The 21293-nt window shown below is 36.1% G+C and overlaps 2 protein-coding genes across 2 annotated transcripts; one reads left to right on the forward strand and one right to left on the reverse strand.

The window, feature by feature from the left end:
- Positions 1–1331: 1331 nt before the first annotated feature.
- LOC135692741 (nicolin-1) lies at positions 1332–20028 on the reverse strand. Its single transcript, XM_065211023.2, has 7 exons — positions 19736–20028; positions 18042–18111; positions 17350–17447; positions 12335–12457; positions 9143–9223; positions 8075–8185; positions 1332–7247 (listed from the first exon to the last, which is right to left on the reverse strand). The coding sequence occupies exons 1-7, from the start codon at positions 19868–19870 to the stop codon at positions 7206–7208; spliced, it is 660 nt and encodes a 219-aa protein (XP_065067095.2). The 5' UTR covers positions 19871–20028; the 3' UTR covers positions 1332–7205.
- On the forward strand, positions 13093–16383 carry LOC135692740 (uncharacterized). The gene is made up of 4 exons (XM_065211022.2): positions 13093–13458; positions 13647–14163; positions 14937–15148; positions 15844–16383. The coding sequence occupies exons 1-4, from the start codon at positions 13129–13131 to the stop codon at positions 16192–16194; spliced, it is 1410 nt and encodes a 469-aa protein (XP_065067094.2). The 5' UTR covers positions 13093–13128; the 3' UTR covers positions 16195–16383.
- Positions 20029–21293: the final 1265 nt, after the last annotated feature.

A 21293-nucleotide genomic window follows, 5' to 3' on the forward strand; every position in this document is an offset into this window, starting at 1 on the left:
ACAACGAAATTTTGTAAAATCCAAGAACAAGATTGCCCTGATGGCCTAGAAATTTAGACACAAGGGATAAAAATATACTTCCCACGTCTAAATACAGCATCAGAACATCATAGTTAAGAAACTCTTAATCTTAGTTTTTCAGGCCAGCAGCACCTATCGGCAATTTTGGAACGCGGGAGAAAGGCAAGAAAAGAATATGTTATTTATATTTGTAAATTTATTTATTTTTATGCTTTACTTTGATGCACCGCGGTTTCATGACATCAGTGTACAGCAGCCAGTGATGACTAAAGAATGGGCAGAAAAATTGTTATAATATTTGAACCTTCATCTAGCGGTATTCTTGTTATCTATAAATATTTGAAACCAAACAAATATATTTAGGCCAGCGAAATTGACGCATTATCTCATGTTTTGCGATGTTTTCGTATTTATTGTGTATTTAATGTTTTGTTTTATTTTGCGTGGTCTGCGTGATTTTCTATGCTGTAACCACGGACAAGTCTCGGGTCAGCCTTGTGACGTAGAAGTTTACTTGAGCTATTTCCAATAAATCCATGCGTATTTAAAAAAGGGTTCACTGTGCTTTTCAGCAGTACATATTCAGCGAAAAGAAGTTCATCGCAATATTCATCGCTAATTTCGTCAGGTACGGTGGTATTTAAAATAAATCCCACCAAAGTAATAGGTTTGCGAAGTGTGGGTAAATTGACTTTATTGTGTTAGGGGTTGAGGCACATTTCAGTTAGGCCCACTAGTGAACGGCCTGGCAACCTCTGGTTTCTTTCTGGGTATATAAACCCTTGCATGCAATTTCATTTATATTTTCTGTCGGCGGTTTTGTATATCTTTAATTGGCACACTAAATTGTTGCCTTTAGTACTAACCCTGGAGAAAATTATGATATCAACTGCTATTTAAATAAAAGTCTACAATCTGCTCGTATGTAGAGTTCAAAACAACCCAACAGTAGTCTATGCTAAAGATATGTGACTCAGGTTGGGTCTTCTAGCGGTATTTGTACTAGGCCGAAAAACGAATATTAAATAGTTAGTTTTATCATATAAGCCCACCTTAAAAAAATTAGCTATTACTTTCACTATAAACTTTAACTCAAGGAATGTCCCCCTCTTTCTTTTCAGACCAGTGCCCTTAAGAATCATGACCTCTTTGCTCATGCCCGTCTTTCCAAATTTCTAATTTCAATATTTGGCATATAATTTCTTTGAAAGGTTAATATTTCACAATTTTTGCTAGCAGAAACATACTTGAAGCGTACTGTTTGCAAGAATGAAGAACAGAAATGGAATATATAAGATAAGAACTGTCAGTTGTAGATCAACATCGTCATATTTTTATCATTAAGAATCACAGCGTATATATAATAATAATAAATTACGACGCGTTTAAGAGTAATTAATCTCCTACGTCTGCTACAGCCGAGAGCTTTTCTTGGGTCTAAGAAAAAAGATACATCGGGCCATTGATGACGTCATTAAAACTGAGATTGTTATTGTTATGAACTGTGTTATAACTTCTTGGGGTTCCCCTCAGCCCCCTGCTTCATGTCCCCTCTCTCAGCAGGCATGTACAGCGCAAAGTACAATTAAGCCAAGAAACCATCAACTCTGGATGAATTGATGAAGCATATAATACACTACAATTCGAGAAAAATTTCGCCAAGAAGAGGCAAGGACAACAAACACGAGTGCCCATCTACGATCTAACTTGCTGCACCTAGACCGATCATACCCATGGATTCCTCCAAAAAAGCTCTGAATAGATTAGCCGTAGCTCAAGTTTTGTATGAAAAAAGCAAAAGTTTTTATCAGAACACATGTAAGTCATGTTGCTTGAATGTAAAGTCTTCTTAACAGGGGTATAGAACTAGTATCTGTCTTATGTGTTTGTTCTCAGTAAAAATTGCTTCCAGTATTCCTGGCATCAACGTCAAAATAACATTGAAATTGGAAATTTTTCAATCCAAAATTAATCTAACTGGTTGCTAACACTTACTCCAAACGTCACGATTGAATGACGTAGACAAATTGATTCTCCCTGGAACAATCCACCCACCTATAACTATTCAGAACAAATGACCCCAATGTTTATAAGATAAAAAACCAAACCGATCTATTGTTATTGCTTTCAATTTTCAATGCCAACGACTCTCGTGCTGATATCCTGTTTACAATGATTTAGGCTGATGGGCAACAGCAACTTGCGATCAACTCAAAATTAAAATAACTAGCTTCTATTATTAACATACAGGTAGTATGAATTTTCTCGAATTTCACGTCGCACAGTCGATTATCACCTACTTCTTCAAGGTTGCTAGCGAACTTCCTACGATAAATTCTAATCATCAAAGAATCTTGAAAACCTTTCTTTCTTAGACAGCCAAATAGATCAAAATCCATAGTCGTCCATATGCTTCCTAACCATGAACGTCTGTAGAATTTTCGTGAATTGCTCCTTCTTTTCATCATCATCTTCACTCACCGCCCCCCGACGTTTCCCCTTTTCTGTACTTTCATCCCAAAGTTCTGACGGCACCGTTCTGCTTCTGTCTCTTAACCGTTGATCTGTCGTGTCCTTCATCGATATATTCACTGCTTCCGTTGGTATATTTTCATCGCTTTTTGATCGCTGTAATTTCTTGTATCTTTTCAAGAAAATACGACGCATAAATCCCGGCTTCTTAACTGCCGTGCCATCATCAGCGCCATTAACTTCCCCGTTCGCATTTTCCTCATCTTCAATACGATCCAGATTGTCGAACGATCGACAAACGCGTCTACCTTTCATTTTAAAATTCCAATCTATTTCTTTCCAAGGTTCTGATTTCTTCGTTATCCTAGCCATTGTGCTTTCTTGCTCTCAAATTATCGAGGTTGTAGCTTCGCAGGTTTTTCCTTAAAAACACCATTATATTGCCTCTCTGTGTTAGATAATTTCTTTTTGAATTGGGAGTACAATCGCACAATCGCTTATCTCTGGTGCAGCGATACGGTATATGTATTCGACTGATTGAATTAGCTGTGCACGTAACGCGTAATAGGATGAATCTGAGAATAATTTCTGAGATTTGAGATTTGAGAATCGGAAAAATAAATTGAAATCCCAGCAATCAAAAGCTCAAGTACTTAAGTCTAGATTTTGAACTCTTGTCAGGAATCCTGATTGAAATGCAGATGTGTTGCTGTTGATATGCATGACTAACTGCATCATTAGAGACAGAGATCGCGATTTCGAAACAAATGGGTGCCATGACATCCACCAACGTAAACTCTCTTAGTCTTAATGATTGCTAAAAGTAGCCATCGGGGGTAAAGATATTTCATGTTTTGATGTCATTGAAAGATGTTTACTTGCTATTGAAACAATAATAGGAAAGATCGATTGCAATAATTTCTAAAGGATATTGCCCCCTTTTCCATGAAACGTCAGGCGTGGCTCCATACAGCTTTCCTCGGGGCTACATCCCCGGATCCAACACTTTTCAGGAGCTGCAAACGCCAGTTACTGCAATTCCTGAACTTTTATGGCCAGAAAATAATTCTTTTCGTAAACAACCTTAGCTACACTTAAAGCACCTCCGTTTGCAAGAAAGACCAGAAGACGTCAGATGAAAGCAGGTGACTATGGCAAAATCGAGAAATTAATAAATCGGTGTGTCTATTGAAAACCTAGAGCTTTGAAAATTGATAAATCAAAACAAAAATTAGAACATGCCCTAAGGTTTTTAAGATGTTCCTTGTTCCTACTGAACAAAAACAGAACTCCTATTGCTCATCGTTTTTCTAAACATTGCGTGCTTCTTTTATAAAAAATCGCAATAAAAAGGTCTTGCAAAGTGCACGCTTTCCTGAAAGTTTCATCTTAAAATGTTTTGTTCTAAACTTTGCTCAACCTTTCTGCTCTATTTTTCGGTCCTAAAAATGCCAACCCTTTTTTCTAGTCATATTACAATTGAGTTCATATTACAATGTATTAGTTTCACTCAATGTTGACAATTTTCAAAGCTTGCTTGTATGGCGAAAACTGTAAATGTTAAAACATGTAGATAATTCACCAACGATTCATATTGAAAACTATTTGAAGTAACTGAATTCTAAACAGGGGAAATTTTTCATGATTGAAAACACTGTGTTTAATACTAATGCCTTCAATGATTAATTTTATTAAGACAAATCAAGATACTGTAGGTTTTTCCTTGAAATGGAAAGCAGAAATATACTTTATAAGCATACATATACACACAAAGAAATATAAACATAATTTTCTACTAACAATCTTTTGGTGGTGCAAAACTTGAAAACTGCTTTGAAAAAAGCAAACATTTGAATAAACTAAAGCTTTTCGTCTGACACTCTTCAGAGTTATCTTATTCTGACGATTTAACTCTGAAGAGTGTCAGAAGATTGTCAGACGTAAAGCTTCAGTTTACTCAAATGTTTGCTTCTTCAAGCCATTTTAATATTCAACTTTGGAACACACGAAATAACATTTGCCTAAGAAAGAATTTCATGCTTGCTGAACACAGAGAAATGTGTTATACAACTAGTTTTGTCTGTCGTGCATCGTGTTTGTGGTTCGTTATTGTTAATGAGAATGTCTTCCGATGTTTGCGTCAGTCATTTTGTTTGTCATCGTGCCATCTCTATTTTAGTTGTTATTAGTCCATTTGCCGTTAATTTGTGTCATTAGGGTTTTGTGTGCGTCACTCATGTTGTTAAAAGCGTATGTTCTTTGAGTGCAAGTCCAGTCGAGTCGAAGTTGTCGTTGAAAGAAGTCGTTATGTTGTAATCGTTGGTTGCTACTAATTTATACATTCATTATTGAAAAATCTTGGTTTTTTTAAAAAACGTTATTGCGAACTGGAGTCTGATTTATGAGCTTTACCTGTCCTGTAAAATACTTTATTTTACATTGGTGACCACGACGTGACAACTCGCGACCTTCATTTGGAGCTGAAAAAAATGATGTCGTTGGAGCAATCGAAAGATATTTTATTAGAGATCGTCACAGAAGTAATCGCTTATATGGCTGAAAAGATAAGGCTGGCTGAAGAAAAAGCAAGAAACCCCTTCGCCAACCGCACAAACGTATACAGAGGGGAGGACGGACGGCCTATTTGTTACAGCTGCTTACGAATAGGCCACGTTTCAAAATACTGCTGGGACAGGCGATATGCCCAGGCTAGTGACGTCAAAGTCAGTATCAAGTTTGGGATCCCGCAGTATGTATCAAATTTTCAGAACGCACTAGATGGACTGGAAGCCAAAATGAGGGACTTGAGGGAATTAAATCGACAACTCAAGGATTGGACAATGCCCTACCAGTTTGATGTTGTTCCATCAGTGCCTAATCATTCTTATGAAACGCAAGGGCAGAATCAAATGGAATCTTACGAGCACGTTTCTTCGCTTGGAAAAGAGATTTGTCATGAAAGACAACAAATGGCTGATAAAAGGGAATCCCTCCAAGAGAAACACAAACTTGATTGGAAACATGGACATTTGAAAACAGACTACGGAGAACCGCTTAGAGATATTACATGAAGTAGCTGTATTGTGAACTAACTGTATTTTAAATTTCTTGTTTTGTTTGTTGTTCTATTTGCATTTCTCTCTCTGAATAATTCAAGCCAGGAGGCTTGTCTTTGAAGGAGGGAGTAATGTTATACAACTAGTTTTGTCTGTCGTGCATCGTGTTTGTGGTTCGTTATTGTTAATGAGAATGTCTTCCGATGTTTGCGTCAGTCATTTTGTTTGTCATCGTGCCATCTCTATTTTAGTTGTTATTAGTCCATTTGCCGTTAATTTGTGTCATTAGGGTTTTGTGTGCGTCACTCATGTTGTTAAAAGCGTATGTTCTTTGAGTGCAAGTCCAGTCGAGTCGAAGTTGTCGTTGAAAGAAGTCGTTATGTTGTAATCGTTGGTTGCTACTAATTTATACATTCATTATTGAAGAATCTTGGTTTTTTTAAAAAACGTTATTGCGAACTGGAGTCTGATTTATGAGCTTTACCTGTCTTGTAAAATACTTTATTTTACAAATGACACGAGACTGACCGGCTTAAAGGAAACAAAAAATTGCATTGTTTGAAAACTAGGCCAGTGCCCATTTTTAAGATAAGGTATAATTTTTGAGCAATTAATTAAATATATTTAGTTAATAATAAATAGTTAATAACAAAAGAAAACTGATTTCAAATATTGATTATAGAAAGCAGTAACATTTCAAGAGACTCTTGAAAATGGGGCAGTTTTCAAATACCATTAATAGATGTTTCAGGCATGTGCCCTAGGCCTCAGTAAAGAAATTATGGTGCTCCCATAACCCAGTTCCAATTTTCTTGCCCTTTGCGATCTTATCTTTTCTAGCACTTTGCGACCCTATCTTATAGCCAGTTCTTCAAACAATTTCAGGGGACGCCAATGAAAATCAAATTTCAACATTTGAATTTTAAGACACCCACCGATGTGGATAGTGTTTTGTATTCTTACATTAAACTTTAAACATTAAAATTACATTAAACTTAATTCTTATAATATGATTAATGCCCCAGGAGCTTTTCTCGTCTAATTTTCTTGAAATCATAAACCTGCCACCCATGAAGGCAGCATGTAGCAATCCCTCAGCTCTCTTAAATTAAAGCAGGTTAAATGAGCACTGACAAAACCCGTGCAGCAAGTGAACTATCAGGATCTGTACACAATTATCTGAAAGATAGGGTAGAGAATAAAACCTAGTTTTTGTTCTCACTGACTTCCAGGTCGTCACAGACCAATTTCCTGTACTGTAATCACATCATTGCAACAAGGTTTTCCAAGTTTCTATTGTTTATCATTGCGCACATTACATATACTTTCACCATTTCACATACCAGATCTAAATAAAGTTATTTGGAGAAACGTTTTCCGACGTTGTCAAGGATTTGGCGTAGCTGTAACAAACCAGATAGCCCCACACAGCATTCTTGATGTTGAAGTTTGCTTCAGGTAAAGCACCAGCATTGCTTTCCGAAACATTACAAAGTTGTTTTGACCCATCCTCTGGGTTCTGTGGAGTAGCTTCTTCTAAAAGTTCTGATAAATCAGGGTGCACCAAGTTGAAATCAATCGAACGGAAGCTAAAACAAGTATCATCACAAACAGCCTACTTTTAGTTTCAGGAACTCTTCGTCCACGCCCAGGGCGTTATGTGTACGATAAGAGGTTCAAATCATAACTTCCATCAACCTGTATATAGAAAATTGGCGAAAATCATCAGTGTTTATAATAAACCTAAAAATAAAGGGAGTAAAGCCTCATCCATACGTACCTTGACAGTGAATAGGTAAGAACTTTGGGTAAATCAAAAAGGGTGCGAGCTGAAGTGAAAGTCTCAGGCCTACACAAATTGACTAGTTGCTAGAAATCCAAGGTTGCGTTGGGAAATAAATAAAAATCAAACTTAAATCAATTTTTCTACAATTTCTGCTACCATTGAAACTGTAAAAGCAAAATTAATAAAATTATTACTCTTAAAACTCTTTTTAAGAAGAGCAACAATAAAAGCTGGAAAAATAGCATTATTAGATTAAAGCCCCGTGTTTGACTGCGTAATAACTCCAACTCTACCTAAAACCTTATGCCATTGAATGTGCTTTTTGGTAAAATCGTTGCAACGTTTCGGTGGTTTCATGAGAAAAAGAGTACTAAAATTCTATACATTTCTAAAATTATAGATGGTAGAGAACTGTAAAGTACATAAAATTAACTTTAATGCTATTTTTCCTGTTGTATTTATATCAGTGATTCTTAAAAAATACTCATGTCCTGGAATAAACTGCTTTTAATGGCGATAAAAATACCCGCATTATATCCTCAGCACTGAACTCTGAGAATCTGAACTCAACATTTCAGGGCCAGTGCTAAAAGTTTCTTTTATTAGGCTGCCTGAGTACTTAGCGTCTTAACGACTGTTTATCATAAAAAAGTGTTCACATGATAAATACATACAGGAGAAGATCAGAAAAAGAGGCCAACTTGCGATAACATTAGAAAAATAACAATCTGCTACTCACATCAAATCTCAAGGCTGCCGTTTTCTTCAATGAATTCACCACTCTACTGTCACTGGCAATCGATACCAGACCATTGAATTTAGTCGATAGCTCATTAACGTCCACGTCGATCTAAAAGCAAGGAACCATTTAAAAAATGCTCATTGCTGTTCGCTTTTAAATGGTAGGAGCTTTAAGGGTAGGGGGCAAAATCAGTGGCGGTTCTAAGGGGGTCCAGTGTGGCCATGCCCCCAGGCCCCGCGCTTATGATAGCCAAAGGTGGCCCCACACCCAAGAAAAAAGGTACAAATTGTAAAGAACAAGTGCCCCGCAGATGTTTCTTGGGACACAGTCCGTAAAACCGCTATTGGGCAGAATCGATGGGCAAGGTATCAGAAGATTGGGGCGCAGTACGCAATGAATTCCCAGAGATGAGCTTGAAAGTGCGGTCAGAGATTTACAACGAGATACAGCCCCTGAAACTCTCACGACTTTTAGCTAAGTTAGAATAAAAATGTCCTTCCAATTTAAAGAATTTTTGAGGAGCTCCGTCTGAATTGACCAATGTAATAGGCAAAAGGAGAGTCGTTCAAACCAAACAACCTTACTAAGCTCCTGAGTTGAATTTAGATAGGTGCTTTTTACATTAGTATCAAGTGAGGAAGCCTATTTGAAAAGATTAATTTTCAAACTGAATATTTATCATTTCGTCGCGTGTAATGGTTGTAAAATATCAACTTTAGATTAAAATGTTAGAAGAAACTATTAGTAGAAAAATAGCTGTAGGACCAAGATGAATATTTATTCTCAAATTGATAATCACAGAAAAATTGAGAGCGAGCTTGGGTTCGAGGGTGAAGTTGAGGTTGAGGGTTAGTTTATGCTGGAAACGCTCTAAAGTCTTCTTACAGTTCAAATAAATCTCTACGTTTTAACCCCATTTAAACCTTCTCTTTGAACCTCGTATTTGAGGTAAAAAGGGTAAGTAATAAGTTCAAGGTTATTCTTTTAAATGAAAAAAAATTGCAAAATGAGTTTTACTGCAAAAAAAGCAAAAAAGATATTGGAAACAAGGCAAATTGAACTTACATCAGCATGCGGAAGCTCGTCATTAGGGATAACCTCTCTTTCAATTTCTGTTTCATTTAGAGACCGAGTAGAATTTTTATCCTGCAACGATAAAGAAGAAATATATTTACGGGCATGCAATACTTTCCAATTATTGTATTCCTTGATGAATTCATCATTTACAAAAAGGCCTGGCTTAGCAATTGGTCGTAAGTTTAGCCTTGCATTCCCCAAAAATTTATGTACCATAGCACCACTGACAATTAATTATTCCTTTGCTAAAAATTCTTTGTATCAATGTAAGTCAATATTCAGACAAAAACAAATATTACCACATGGATCTTTCGGTTCATTGATGAGCAGAAATAAGAGTTTTTAACGAGTTAACGTACCTTTGTCAACGTAAACATGTCAAAAATATGCTTAAAGTACCTTTTGCGGTTTAATAGAATTGATAAATTTGCTGATTTGTGAAATTTTTTTATTTAAAGAATATTAGTCTTAGTATCGCCATGTTTGCCCGTCTTCTCTTGTCTTTACAATCCCCGTCAAAGGTCTGGGTATGTTACAATAAATTTGGAACATTTTCTAATGCACCCTCCCCCCCCCCCCCCCATTAATGCTGCTTTTTTAATATTTAGATGCTCAGTGTGATCAAACTTTATCAGACACCTATAATATTAAACTCTACAACCAATATTACATATTTGGGGGTTGGGTGCAGTGTCGGTTTTCTTTCAGAAAATGTTTACCTTTTAACAACACAGGGCACTTCAAAAACGTTTGCTGAGACTTCTGTTTCGAAAAATTTGGAACAGTGGCCTACCACTTCCAAAAAACTTGCGGAAAATTTGATAAAGGGGTTTACACATAAGCTACGTTCAAACATATAATTTCCATTGCTTATTACAAAGACAAAAGAACATAAATTTATATTGCAGCAAAGAAGATTGATTCTGTTGATCGATAAAGAAATACATATGAAATTGTTGGTGTCAATGTCTTTTATACCCTTGAAAAATATTTGGCATTGATAAAACTACCCTGGAAAACTCTTCGACCCCACTCTTTCTTTGAGACCCTGGTGCCTATTCTTTTGATAAGAAAATTTGCATTGGTAGCTACTAGCACAGATAAATTATCGATACGTAAGCAGCGAAATGAAATGAAACATTGAAGTCTTGAAATATTGTTGCATTGCGTGGGATGAATGATGCTGGAATATGACTTTGATAATTCCCTGTTTACACATTTTCTCATAGGAAAAATACTATAAAACCACAAACCGAAAAGGTTTCTGGCTCATTTCAGAATCAATCATTAGGTTCTCTAGCTTTCATCAAGCACCAAGGGTCATTGCCTCGTTCAATAACGGAAACCACCACATAACGGACACCAGCATATAACGGATACCAGCATATAACGGACACAATCATATACAGGACACCACCATATATCGGACACCAACAAAGAACGGACATCACCATATAACGGACACGATCATATAAAGGACACCACCATATAACGGACACCAACATATAACGGACACTAAGATCTTAATGAGCATTCCATAATTTCTTTCTCCGGTTTGGCCACTGGGTTTGACACACTAGCTCTGGTCCCAGGAGCATTCGTTAGATGTAGGCATCGCAGCGTACTTTGAAGACAGTCCAAGAGTACTCACTATCCTTAATATAGCTTCGTTCAATGCACGTAGCTGTGGTCTGAAATTTCACGCTAACACAACATTTGAAGACAGTAAAAAACGTAACTGATAAATTAAATGTCTCCATTGTACTGTCATTTCTAGCGTTAACCAAAACACATGATTCAATATTTTGGGTTCCTCTACTTTATTGGCAAGGAACCCTTATGGAAAAGTAGGAAGTAACCTCCCCAACCCTTCTCCCTCTACAATGAGACAGCTGCATACTCAAAGCAAAGTCTTTGAATTCAAAATGTTATTTATAACTCATTTTTAATAAACCAGATTCACAAATGCTGTAATATTGTAATAAAACAGAAGACAAACGTTTCATTATATGGAAAGCTTGTTTGTTACAAGATTCAAAATGACCCTTCTCAGAGCATGCGAAAATTAGGAAATTTGCTTCATTTTGCTATCTTTGCCCTTTTTCTTTGCATTACACCTCTTGGCTGCAGGTGTCGTTCAGAGATTTTTCAACCTTTATCTTAAAAAGTTGGCGACAACAGTCATATGATAGCAGCCATTGAACATCAATTATCCACACCTCAATATTGCTTTTTAATGGCAAACAATGACAACAGACTTCGAATGCAATAAGAACTTGCCATGACCCGTCATATCGAAAGCAAGATAGCATGAAAACTTTTCAAAAGCACCCCATGCGCTACGTAGGCGCAGGTGTAAACTTCCAGTTGTTTTAAAAGAGTGGCTCATTGATGACGTCATAAATCTGATCTTAGAATTACGATTGATCTTAGAAGAACCCTGCGAAATAGCACTCAAAACTCAAAGTCAGTACATGTTTTATATGAGATATGGCCTGAATTTATCCAACGGACTACGGTTTAAGAAATAGGCTTAGGGTTTATATGACTAGGCAATATTTGACAGACAGTGGCGTCGCCAAAGCGACAATAAAACATCAGTGAAAAGGGAATTCTAATGAGGAGACCTACAGAGAAGATATTCGATCTTATTGTCAGAGTTCGGCGGAGGGGGTGCGGTACCCCCTCAACATTTTGTTCGTCGGCACATTAAGGATTTTTGCCCGGCCTTTTTGCTACAAGTGTATTATATTAACATTTCTGTGTAATTGAACTTTCAAAGTATGACACTAAGTATGAAATTTGAAATAGAAACGCATAAAAGGAGCATGCAAGAGTATTTATCTTTTGACCACACCCATAAAGAGTGAGACACGTCCTTTTTGTCGCCATAATCACCTATTTACCGCTCCAAACAATTTTCTTGGTTTCGCCCCTGTTGACAAGTTCTCTACATTTTCGGGTAAACTTCAATTCATTAGCATAAGCAGGTCTACATCACCGAAAGCTGACTTTAGTTCAACGTGCAATAGTTCATAACAAATAGCAGACAATGTTTACATGCCACGAGAGTATATTCCGTTCAAGCGACAATAAAACATCAGTTAAAAGGGAATTCTAATGAGGAGACCCACAGAGAAGATATTCGCTCTTATTGTCAAAGGATAGCGAAATACTCACTAATAAGATGTCTTGTGGTGGTAAATAGATTTGAATATCTTCTAAGCTGAAATATGACCAATGTGGTGACGGTTGCTGCAAAATAAGTCTAGCTCCCACAACATTCTCTGGCTGAGCAGTAAACTAAAAAAGCAAATAAGCGAAAAAATTACACAAATGAACAAAAAATTAAAATAAAAGCCTTTCTGACCCAAAAAAGACCAAAAAATGTGAGGGTTAAAAGAATACTTTAAAAATTGTCTTCCTAGTGAAAATCAAATTGAAGTAGAAATTTAGACGACGTATTTGGCTTGCATCGTTGTAAGAGAAAAGGTTAAATTTAACTTAATGGCTGTAAATATTAAGAAGATGTCACGTGTTATTCGTGTTAATATGCTTATGTGTCGTAAATGGGAGTGAGTCTGGTAAGGGAGCCTGTTAAGTAATTCCCTTCATTCAATTTATTTTGTTCATGAGCTTGTGTTTATATATTGCATTGAATTGTATTGTATCAATAATAGTCTATTTCATTGTTATGGATAAGTTTTGTACTTGCATGATACTAATTTATCGTTTATTTATTTCAATTTTTCTGTAATAGTGCTATTTTTGTTGTATTTTAGTTTAATCATTTGTTTCTGTTAGCTATTAATAACAAATTGTATGTTGAGAATTTAAAATATGAAACTGTTGCGTAGTGAAATAGTGAAGTTGAATTATTAACGGTCCAGTCCACTCCGCATTGAAACCGGATGGTCTATTTATTTGAAACAATAACAAGTACAGCAACAACAACAGCTTGGCATGCAAAAAACATGGACGCCGCATTATTCAAAGTCGAGTTCAGCGAAGCATTCGAAAGCCTCAAAACGGCAATCTCAAATGCTGATAAGAAGGTTTTAGCTATTGTAGGATGTGCTGTTGGCTCTTACGCGGCCTATCAAGCTTTAGAGTACCTAAGCATGTCCGGAAAAAGTAATAACACTCTACTGATTCAGATGCATGACAAAGTCAGGGGATTTTACAACAGTGGATATTTGATGAAACTTAGACACTTTTATTACGATCCCAGCGCATTTGTTGTGAATTATGGCTCCTATGGTGTATTACCAAAGCCAGTGTTGGAATTTAAACGAAAATTGCAGGTACTGTGTTAAAACAAACCTCTGTGCCATCAATCAAATGATAGACAAATGTTTGCAGAAAGAATCAAATTTTTCATGAGAAACTACGTCAATTATTTTTTGGCTGTTTTTTATTCCAAAATCTTAAAAATCTATATTCATATAATTATTTGTAAGAAAGTAATAACCACTTCAATTTTTTTCACTAGGTTGAAATGGAACTGTGCCCCGATGAATGGTTCTTTCTCAAATTAAGAGAAAGATGGGACAAAAGTTGCCAAGAGCTTGCTGATGCTGTTGGATGCAACGTGCATAATATTGCTTATGTTCACAATGTAACAGATGCCATAAACTCTGTTATTAGATCAACTCCATTGGGCTTTACAGATGCTGTGCTGATTACAAATCACACCTATGGAGCCATAAAAAATACAGTTGACTATTACACTTCAAAGGGAGGTGCAAGAATTGTGGTTCTAGATATTCCATTTCCAATTAAAGATGAAGAGAGTATCTGTGATTTGTATAGAAAAATCATAAATAAAAATCCTGACATAAAATTGGCTATCATTGATCACATTACTAGCTCTAGTGCTTTGATTATGCCAATTAAGAAACTGGTAAAGATCTGCAAGAAGCATGGTATATTAACTTTGATTGATGGTGCACATGCACCAGGCCAGTTAGCTCTGGAAATAGAAAAGATTGATGCTGACTTTTATGCCGGTAAGTTATAAATGAAGGAAGACAAATTGAATTCAGTGATGTTAGTAGCTTTTTTACTACTGGGAGTGTCACACAGGGGTAGATACATGGTCAAATATTGGGGGCAAGCCTATTGTTTTGATAAGATGACATCACATTTTCCCATTGTTTTAGAACAAAAGACAATTTTCCTCCAAAATATTGGAAGGTAACTGCTTCCTTGCCCCCCCCCCAAGTGTCTGCAACAGGTGTCACAGACAGGAAAAATTAAAAAATATTATTTTCACTAAGTCTTGATTTGAAGTTGCCCAAATTGTGAGTAGAAATCTATTCCAATGCTTGGAAAATAGTATGGCATCTTAACATCTACATCTGTAATCACTATCAACATTTTAAGTACCCTTTTCCCATCCCAATGCAGTGACTGCCACAACATCTGAGACATTACAAGCTTTAGAGCCTGTAAACACATTCCTAAGTTCAATTGAGCTTCAAAACTGAACAGAACAAATAAGAAGAAATTGGTGTCATCAATTGGCTTGCATATGCCTAACTGTGTACTTTACAAAAATTGATTTCTTGATATGTTGTTTTGTTATTGATTCAGTAATAGTTCAATTTAGCTATTGTTTTTAAGCTTATATGTATATATCTTTAAACTACATTATGAAATATTAGAAATACATTTTTATTGATGAAGACCAAAGTTGAATCAGATACACATGATACATTTCTCATTTATTATCTTCCTTAAAAGCCATTATCCAATACTTCATCCTTTTTTTGTTCTGAAGGCAATTTACACAAGTGGCATTATGCACCAAGAGGATGTGGTTTTATATGGGCAAAAACAGAATTTCTGTCAACCCTGGATCCAAGTCTTGTTTCTCATAATTATAACAAAGGGTTCCAAGACAAGTTTTACAAACAAGGCACTGACGACTACACAAATTATTTGGCTGGAGGTTATGCGGTCAGCCAATACTACCCCTCTATTGGTGGTTTGGTAATTATAATTTTTACTGTTTGTCATTTGGGTTTTTATGTAAAGCTAGTTACGCAGATATGTCATGGTATGGTCAAAAAGTACAGTTTTCACTGTTTAACCAACTGTTCCACCATTTTCAAAAATTACTGCCATGTACTGTTTGATTGTTTGATTTAATCAAGCACATGAAGAGTTTCCTTGACAAATACTTTTTAAAAAAAATGTTGCCGCTTAGTAACTTGTCATTGAAGCCATACTGTGAAAATTAATGAATATTGTCATACAGAGCTTTGGAGCCAATAAGCAAAGTAGATATTCAGAACTGGGTCAGCAGTTTTCAGAATTTTCAACCTTTCCATTTTTAATTTTCTACAAATATGAATTTTATAAACTGACAGCAAAATATTTTTGGATGATTCTCTGCCATTGAATTGCAGTAATTTAAAGGACTTTTCTCAAACTCTTTAACATTTAGCTAGTTATTCACAGGGTTAGGCAGCTCTGTATTTTTCTTATTCTAGTTTTTATTTAACATTGGGTCTTGGCACTCGGAGTTTAACAGAAGACAAGTGGAATAATTGTCTAACTTGAATTCTTTTTACCAATAGGGCTAAAAGCTAGGAACTTGAAGTTTCTTTCAGCTAGCATTATTAAAAGAACAAAACATGAGAACCATATATCCAGGAAATAATTGAAATTGTGTAACTTTCTAGGAACATCTTTATCAAACAATGGTTCCTATGAGGCAATGGGCAGCACAGCATTTCAGAAAAATGTGGGGCACAGAGTCACCAACCATCCCATCTACAATGCAGGCACCCTACATGGAGATAGTCAAAATGCCAGAAGCCATTATTAGTTACTATGGTGTCACACCACAGGGTGCAGAGGAATGTAAAGTCACATTAATGAAAGAGTACAATGTTTACATGATGGTGTCTGCAGTGAATGACGCATTGTGGTGTAGAGTATCATGCCAAATATTTAGTACAAAAAAGGAATACTACCGGGCAGCACAAGCTGTAATGGACTTAGAAAGCATCATTACTGGCAAAGTTAATTAAATCATCATTCAAATCTGTTTAAAAACAGATAAGCTTGTCTTAAAATATACTGGTGGCAGTTGATGGGTTTATCAATAATTTTTGGAATGACTTGTAGTTATAGGTTCCTTGTATGGTAGGTAAATGGAATGAAAGACTTTTATCAATTACATAGTGCACAATCAGAAAAGATTTTCTCTGGACAACCAATTTCATGGAGCTTTTCATTTTATGCTATATTTTCACTCTTTGTTTGATTTTAATAATATTGTCCTATCAATTTTTGGTAGCGTCATTGACGAGTATGAAGCATAATGCCTGTGCCACTCCTGCCAATCCACTTGTAAAAGATATCAGGTCCAGGAAAAAAGTCAATACATTTCTGAATGAAACATCATTTGAACAAAGTTTGCATTTCTTTATTAAAAACAAAATCTTGCCAGTATTAGAGAGATTAGCCCTATATAGGCTTGGTGCGGCAATTTGCTGGTCTTTCAGGCAGACAAATGGGTGGTGAATTTTGTGTTATTTAATTGTTGTTTGTCCATATAATATTTTCCAGCTACCCTGGAGTGTAAAAAATCACAATTTACAGATTATATAGAGGGTTACAAATGTGCAAAGCCCTTGAAATGGTTTTATCCTTGACTTAATTTGGCTGCCTTGTCCTACTTTCAATACCCTGGCATACACCACCTACCTTCAATTCTGAAAATTGCCAAAAAAATGTTCTTTCATGCAAATAACTTGGTACTGTCTCAGGTTTGTTTTGAAATGGTTGTCATAAATTTCTTTGTTGCTTTTTCAAATCATTTTAGCAATTTTTAAGACAACAAATATTACATCCTACCCTGACATTCAAGCAAAAAAAGATGACACAAAAAGTATTTTGGTTCATACTTTGAAAAGCACATGCCCTTATATAACAAGCAGAACTAAACAGTTTATAGCAGTTTAGTACCAAAAAATCTTTAATCGTTCAATATTTTTTTTTAAATTAAAATTTCTCTCAGTTGTCAATTCTATGATTATCTTTTAGCTATTATGTATGGTAAATAAACTACTTGTACAGTTTCAAATGCAATACCTTCCTCAAAAGTTGTAGCTGAAACAGGGTCCACTTTTAAATACATTTAAGTTTAATTCAAGCAGAAAACTAAGTATGAATTAGAATACCTCATTGATGGTAAATCGATCTTGGCTTCCTTCCTCGTGATAAGGATTTTTCATCAAGATAAAATCTCTTAATACTGTTATCCAACTAATATCACCATCTTGAAATAAGATCAGAGATAAACTTGTGACAAAATGTTGCTAAATGTTGCCATTAGAAATGTTACAAAACATGAAATCAAAAGCTATCTCAAGCCAGTGAGCAACAAAAAAACCAGACATGATTTAAAGAAGGGAAAAGTGAAATGTCAAAGGCTTTAACATGGCTTATAATGGTTTCAAAGTGGTTTAAAAATTAAGAGAATGTCACTTGGGGCTAGCAAATTATCAAGATATTAGACCAACTTCAAGATCTGAAAAATCTGGAGTCAATAAACTAGAAAAATTCATCAACAAATGAAAATGGCTCTATCAGTTTTATAATAAATTTGTTTAACAAATTTTCAGACCTTTTTATCCATAGGCCAAACAGATCCATCAAAATAAGCAATTTATTTGAACAAATAAATTACATATCATCATCTTGAGGAAATGGGGAGAGGGATACAGGTTTTCTTGGTATCATAAAGTAAGCCAAAGAGGTTTATGACAGACCAACCGAATGACAATGATAACAGACAGACCAACCGAATGACAATGACTATATTTCAATTGTGGATAATATGAGAGAAAAAGTAGTTCTATTGAATACTTACTTTCATTTTTAAGCTTTAGTCTGATAGAAAGTGAAGCCACATAGTTATTTCTGAACTTGATGCAATCAATCTGAAAATAAATACGTTAATCAACACCATCTTAGCAGAACTCTTTCATGGACAACCCTTTTTAACTAATTTGTTTGTGTTTAAATACAACTTAACACAAGAAATCAAACTTATGCTGAGTACAATAGCTTTATCAAAAACAACAAGTTGACCAAAGATTTGAAAGGCAACTTGACATTATACAAATGCCAAGAAGATGTTGCATTGAGCATATCAATGAACACTTAAAAAAAGAAGTTTATTTTAAAACCTCCAGCAGAAACCCCTTGAAAAGAACCTTCCTCAGACTACAGCTTACAGTTGAAATATTTAATATATTTCTTGAGTTGGCTTCGTCTAGAAAATATGCCTAATAGCTCTACAATTTTGAAAATTTAATGGCTTTAAACCAAGATTAAAGTTTGGAAAGAATATTTCATGACAAATTAAGAACCCATTCAATAGCCTACAGTTTCATGTCATGGATTCGTTTACATGAGAAATTTCTCTGCAACATGCCCTAAAAGATTGACCAAATCCTGGATAAAACTGTAAGTACTTAATATGAAAAAAAATAAATCATATTCTAAATTTTCAGACTAAGCTCATTTTCTTTAGAGCAAATTCTGTGAAATCCTTAACAAGCATTTCAGCATCAAGTTTTAAAAGAATATTATCCAAATTGAGAGCCATCCGCATATGGAGTCTTTCTTTGTCTCATTGGGAATCTGGTCAAGCTTTTATCAACTCTATTATCAAAAAAGCCCAATTAAGCCCCTTCTCCATTAAGCCCCCCTCTCTCTTACGCCCCCCTCTTTAGCCTTTGATGTCAGCCTATGTAAAGATTAACTTGTGTGACTTAATAGTCAGTTGAAATTTGTTTAGAAGATGTCCAAGGGCTATCAATTTATCCTGGTGACGTTGATGAAGATGAAAACTTTATAATTGATTGATTAAACTTTCGAAGCTGCTAGCAAAGTTTTTTCAGAACATTTGTATGACATTTTTACAACAAAAATGGCCAAGGGTATATCTAAAACTTTTTCTGCTTCAAATTTTTAATAAGCCCCCTCTCTCTAATAAGCCCCCTTCTCTTTTAAGCCCTCCCATCTTGGACTGAAAGAAATAAATAAGAGCTTATATGGTATGTTTTCGAAAATTCCTCGTGGCAGTGAATCATGTCAAAGGTAGTACAGCACAGCTTCCATCCCCTGGTGACTTGTGAGGCAATTATCCTATTGCAGAATTATACCTTTCTCACCAGAGAAAAACATTCTCATTATTCCCGGTGGCAATTGTGTCTACAAGTAGCATCTGTTTGCATTACAAAACCAGTTAGGGTCATTTTCAGCGCATTGGTCCTCCTTGCCCTCGCAAATTTAAGCAACCTACTTTATTTTGCAATTGTTTTCCTTGGAGCTTCTCGCGCTCTTGCACTTGCAGCGACTTTAGGCTAGTGCATTGACAACTAAAATTATTTATCGATAACTTCTTAGCACTGCCAAATTACGTTCCTCATTCGACAAATTGGTTTGCACACAACCTTTTTAAAGTAATTTACGTCCTGCCGTCCTGCACCTTGTGTTCCTGTCCCCCAACATGGTTTAACGATATACATCTCGAAATCATTAAGTCTAACAACTTACCTTGCATCCCTCATTCATTGGTAAGATTACATCAATAATGGAGCATCCACTATGAAATTCTACATCAGGTGCTCCTATTTTCAAAAGAAAAGGCTTCTCAATCTTGCATGGGATGCAAGATTTTTCTTCCGCCATTTTGATAGGTGTTGTCACAACAACAGCTCGATTCCCTGTGCCTGTTATACAATTTGGCTCCTTCACAGTGAAGTATACACATCTCTATAGAGATGATACATCATCAGAAACATCATGCCTTGCGTTGCCTCCACGGTTTCAGGGATCTGTGTTTGGGAGAAACCTGGTTCAAACGTCGCGCTTCTCATGTGCCGACTCGAGAATTAAGTACATGAGGGGCGCGACGTTTGAATCAATTTGGTACGGCAGATTTAGTTAGGAGCGGCAGACTAGTTTGGATCAGCAGAGCTTGCCGAGCTGCACGGCTCCAGCACGGCACGGTTTCAAGCGTCGAACTTGTCATGTACCGAACTCAATGCATAATTATATTCAGTTTAATCCCTACCCTTTTGAATAGTAATGTAGTTAAATTACAATCTCAAATTATTAACAATTTGCCCCAAAGACGGTTGCCAAGAAATGAAATATTACTTAGTGCCTGATAGTGGCTAACTATGTAGAAAAACCTTATTCCAGGAAGTGGGCTTGCTAGGTGCACCAGCCCTTGTACTGCCTGGAGAATACCGATTTTTAAGGTCGGTGTCACCACTGGGAACATTTTCCCGACTGATGCACCTGCCCGTAAGACGAAAAGGTCTTCGGGAAAAGAATGATAGCCAGATTGGAAGAATAAGCAGACACAGAAAAAGAGGCGGGTGGGAGGGGACTCAAAAATTGAACATTGCTGCAGCGGCAAACAACCGTTTGCAGCATGCATAAAACTTGCAGAGGGGGCGTAGCACTCGTGCATCCCTTATAAACCTACAAATGTCCCGGATGTCCTAGGATAGCCTGCACGTGACAGAAAGTGAAAGCGAGGTTAAATGATAGCATCAAAGGGGTGATTAACTCTGTTTAAAACCGGGTTCTAAACAACATTTATTTTCCTTCACAGAATTAATTTCTTACTTGGAGGGCGCATGCGTTTCAAACAAATATTTGAGATTGTCCAAGATACTTCATGTAACAATCCTAAAACCCATTTGGCGCGACATGCTCAAGTGTCGCTCCAAACAGAGTTAGGTTCGGCACATGAGAAGTGCGACGTTTGAACCAGGCCTTAGAGTTTTGAGGAGATGTACTAAAAGTTGGTAGAGAAGCGGAATTACAATGGATCCAGATAAAGCGATTTGTTGGGATCCCTAAAGTTTTAAAGCTTGCTCCTTATCTATTTCCTCTTTTACATCAATGACCTTCCTGAAATAATTAATCTTATAGCGAGTCCTAACTAATGACACAATAGTTTACCTAGCAATTGCTTCTGACATAGATTTGATGTACTTTCAAAATGACCTTAAAAGCTAACGCAATAGGGAGAGAATTTCAAGTAGAATTTCGTTCATAGTAATGTCAAATTATCATTTGAACAAGAAACAAACACGAA

This window comes from Rhopilema esculentum, chromosome 3 (assembly GCF_057945365.1).
Source record: "Rhopilema esculentum isolate cy_ngs chromosome 3, ASM5794536v1, whole genome shotgun sequence".
In the NCBI taxonomy this organism is placed as follows: Eukaryota; Metazoa; Cnidaria; class Scyphozoa; order Rhizostomeae; family Rhizostomatidae; genus Rhopilema; species Rhopilema esculentum.

Bases quoted from the DNA above. Each gene is read 5' to 3' on its own strand.
- LOC135692740 (XM_065211022.2), top strand. From the start codon at position 13,129: ATGGACGCCGCATTATTCAAAGTCGAGTTCAGCGAAGCATTCGAAAGC. The intron at 14,164-14,936 runs GTAAGTTATAAA...TTTGTTCTGAAG, and splicing joins TGATGCTGACTTTTATGCCG to GCAATTTACACAAGTGGCAT. The intron at 15,149-15,843 runs GTAATTATAATT...GTAACTTTCTAG, and splicing joins ACCCCTCTATTGGTGGTTTG to GAACATCTTTATCAAACAAT.
- LOC135692741 (XM_065211023.2), bottom strand. From the start codon at position 19,870: ATGGCGGAAGAAAAATCTTGCATCCCATGCAAGATTGAGAAGCCTTTT. The intron at 18,112-19,735 runs GTAAGTTGTTAG...ATTTATTTTCAG, and splicing joins CAATGAATGAGGGATGCAAG to ATTGATTGCATCAAGTTCAG. The intron at 8,186-9,142 runs GTAAGTTCAATT...CCTTGCTTTTAG, and splicing joins ACGAGCTTCCGCATGCTGAT to ATCGACGTGGACGTTAATGA.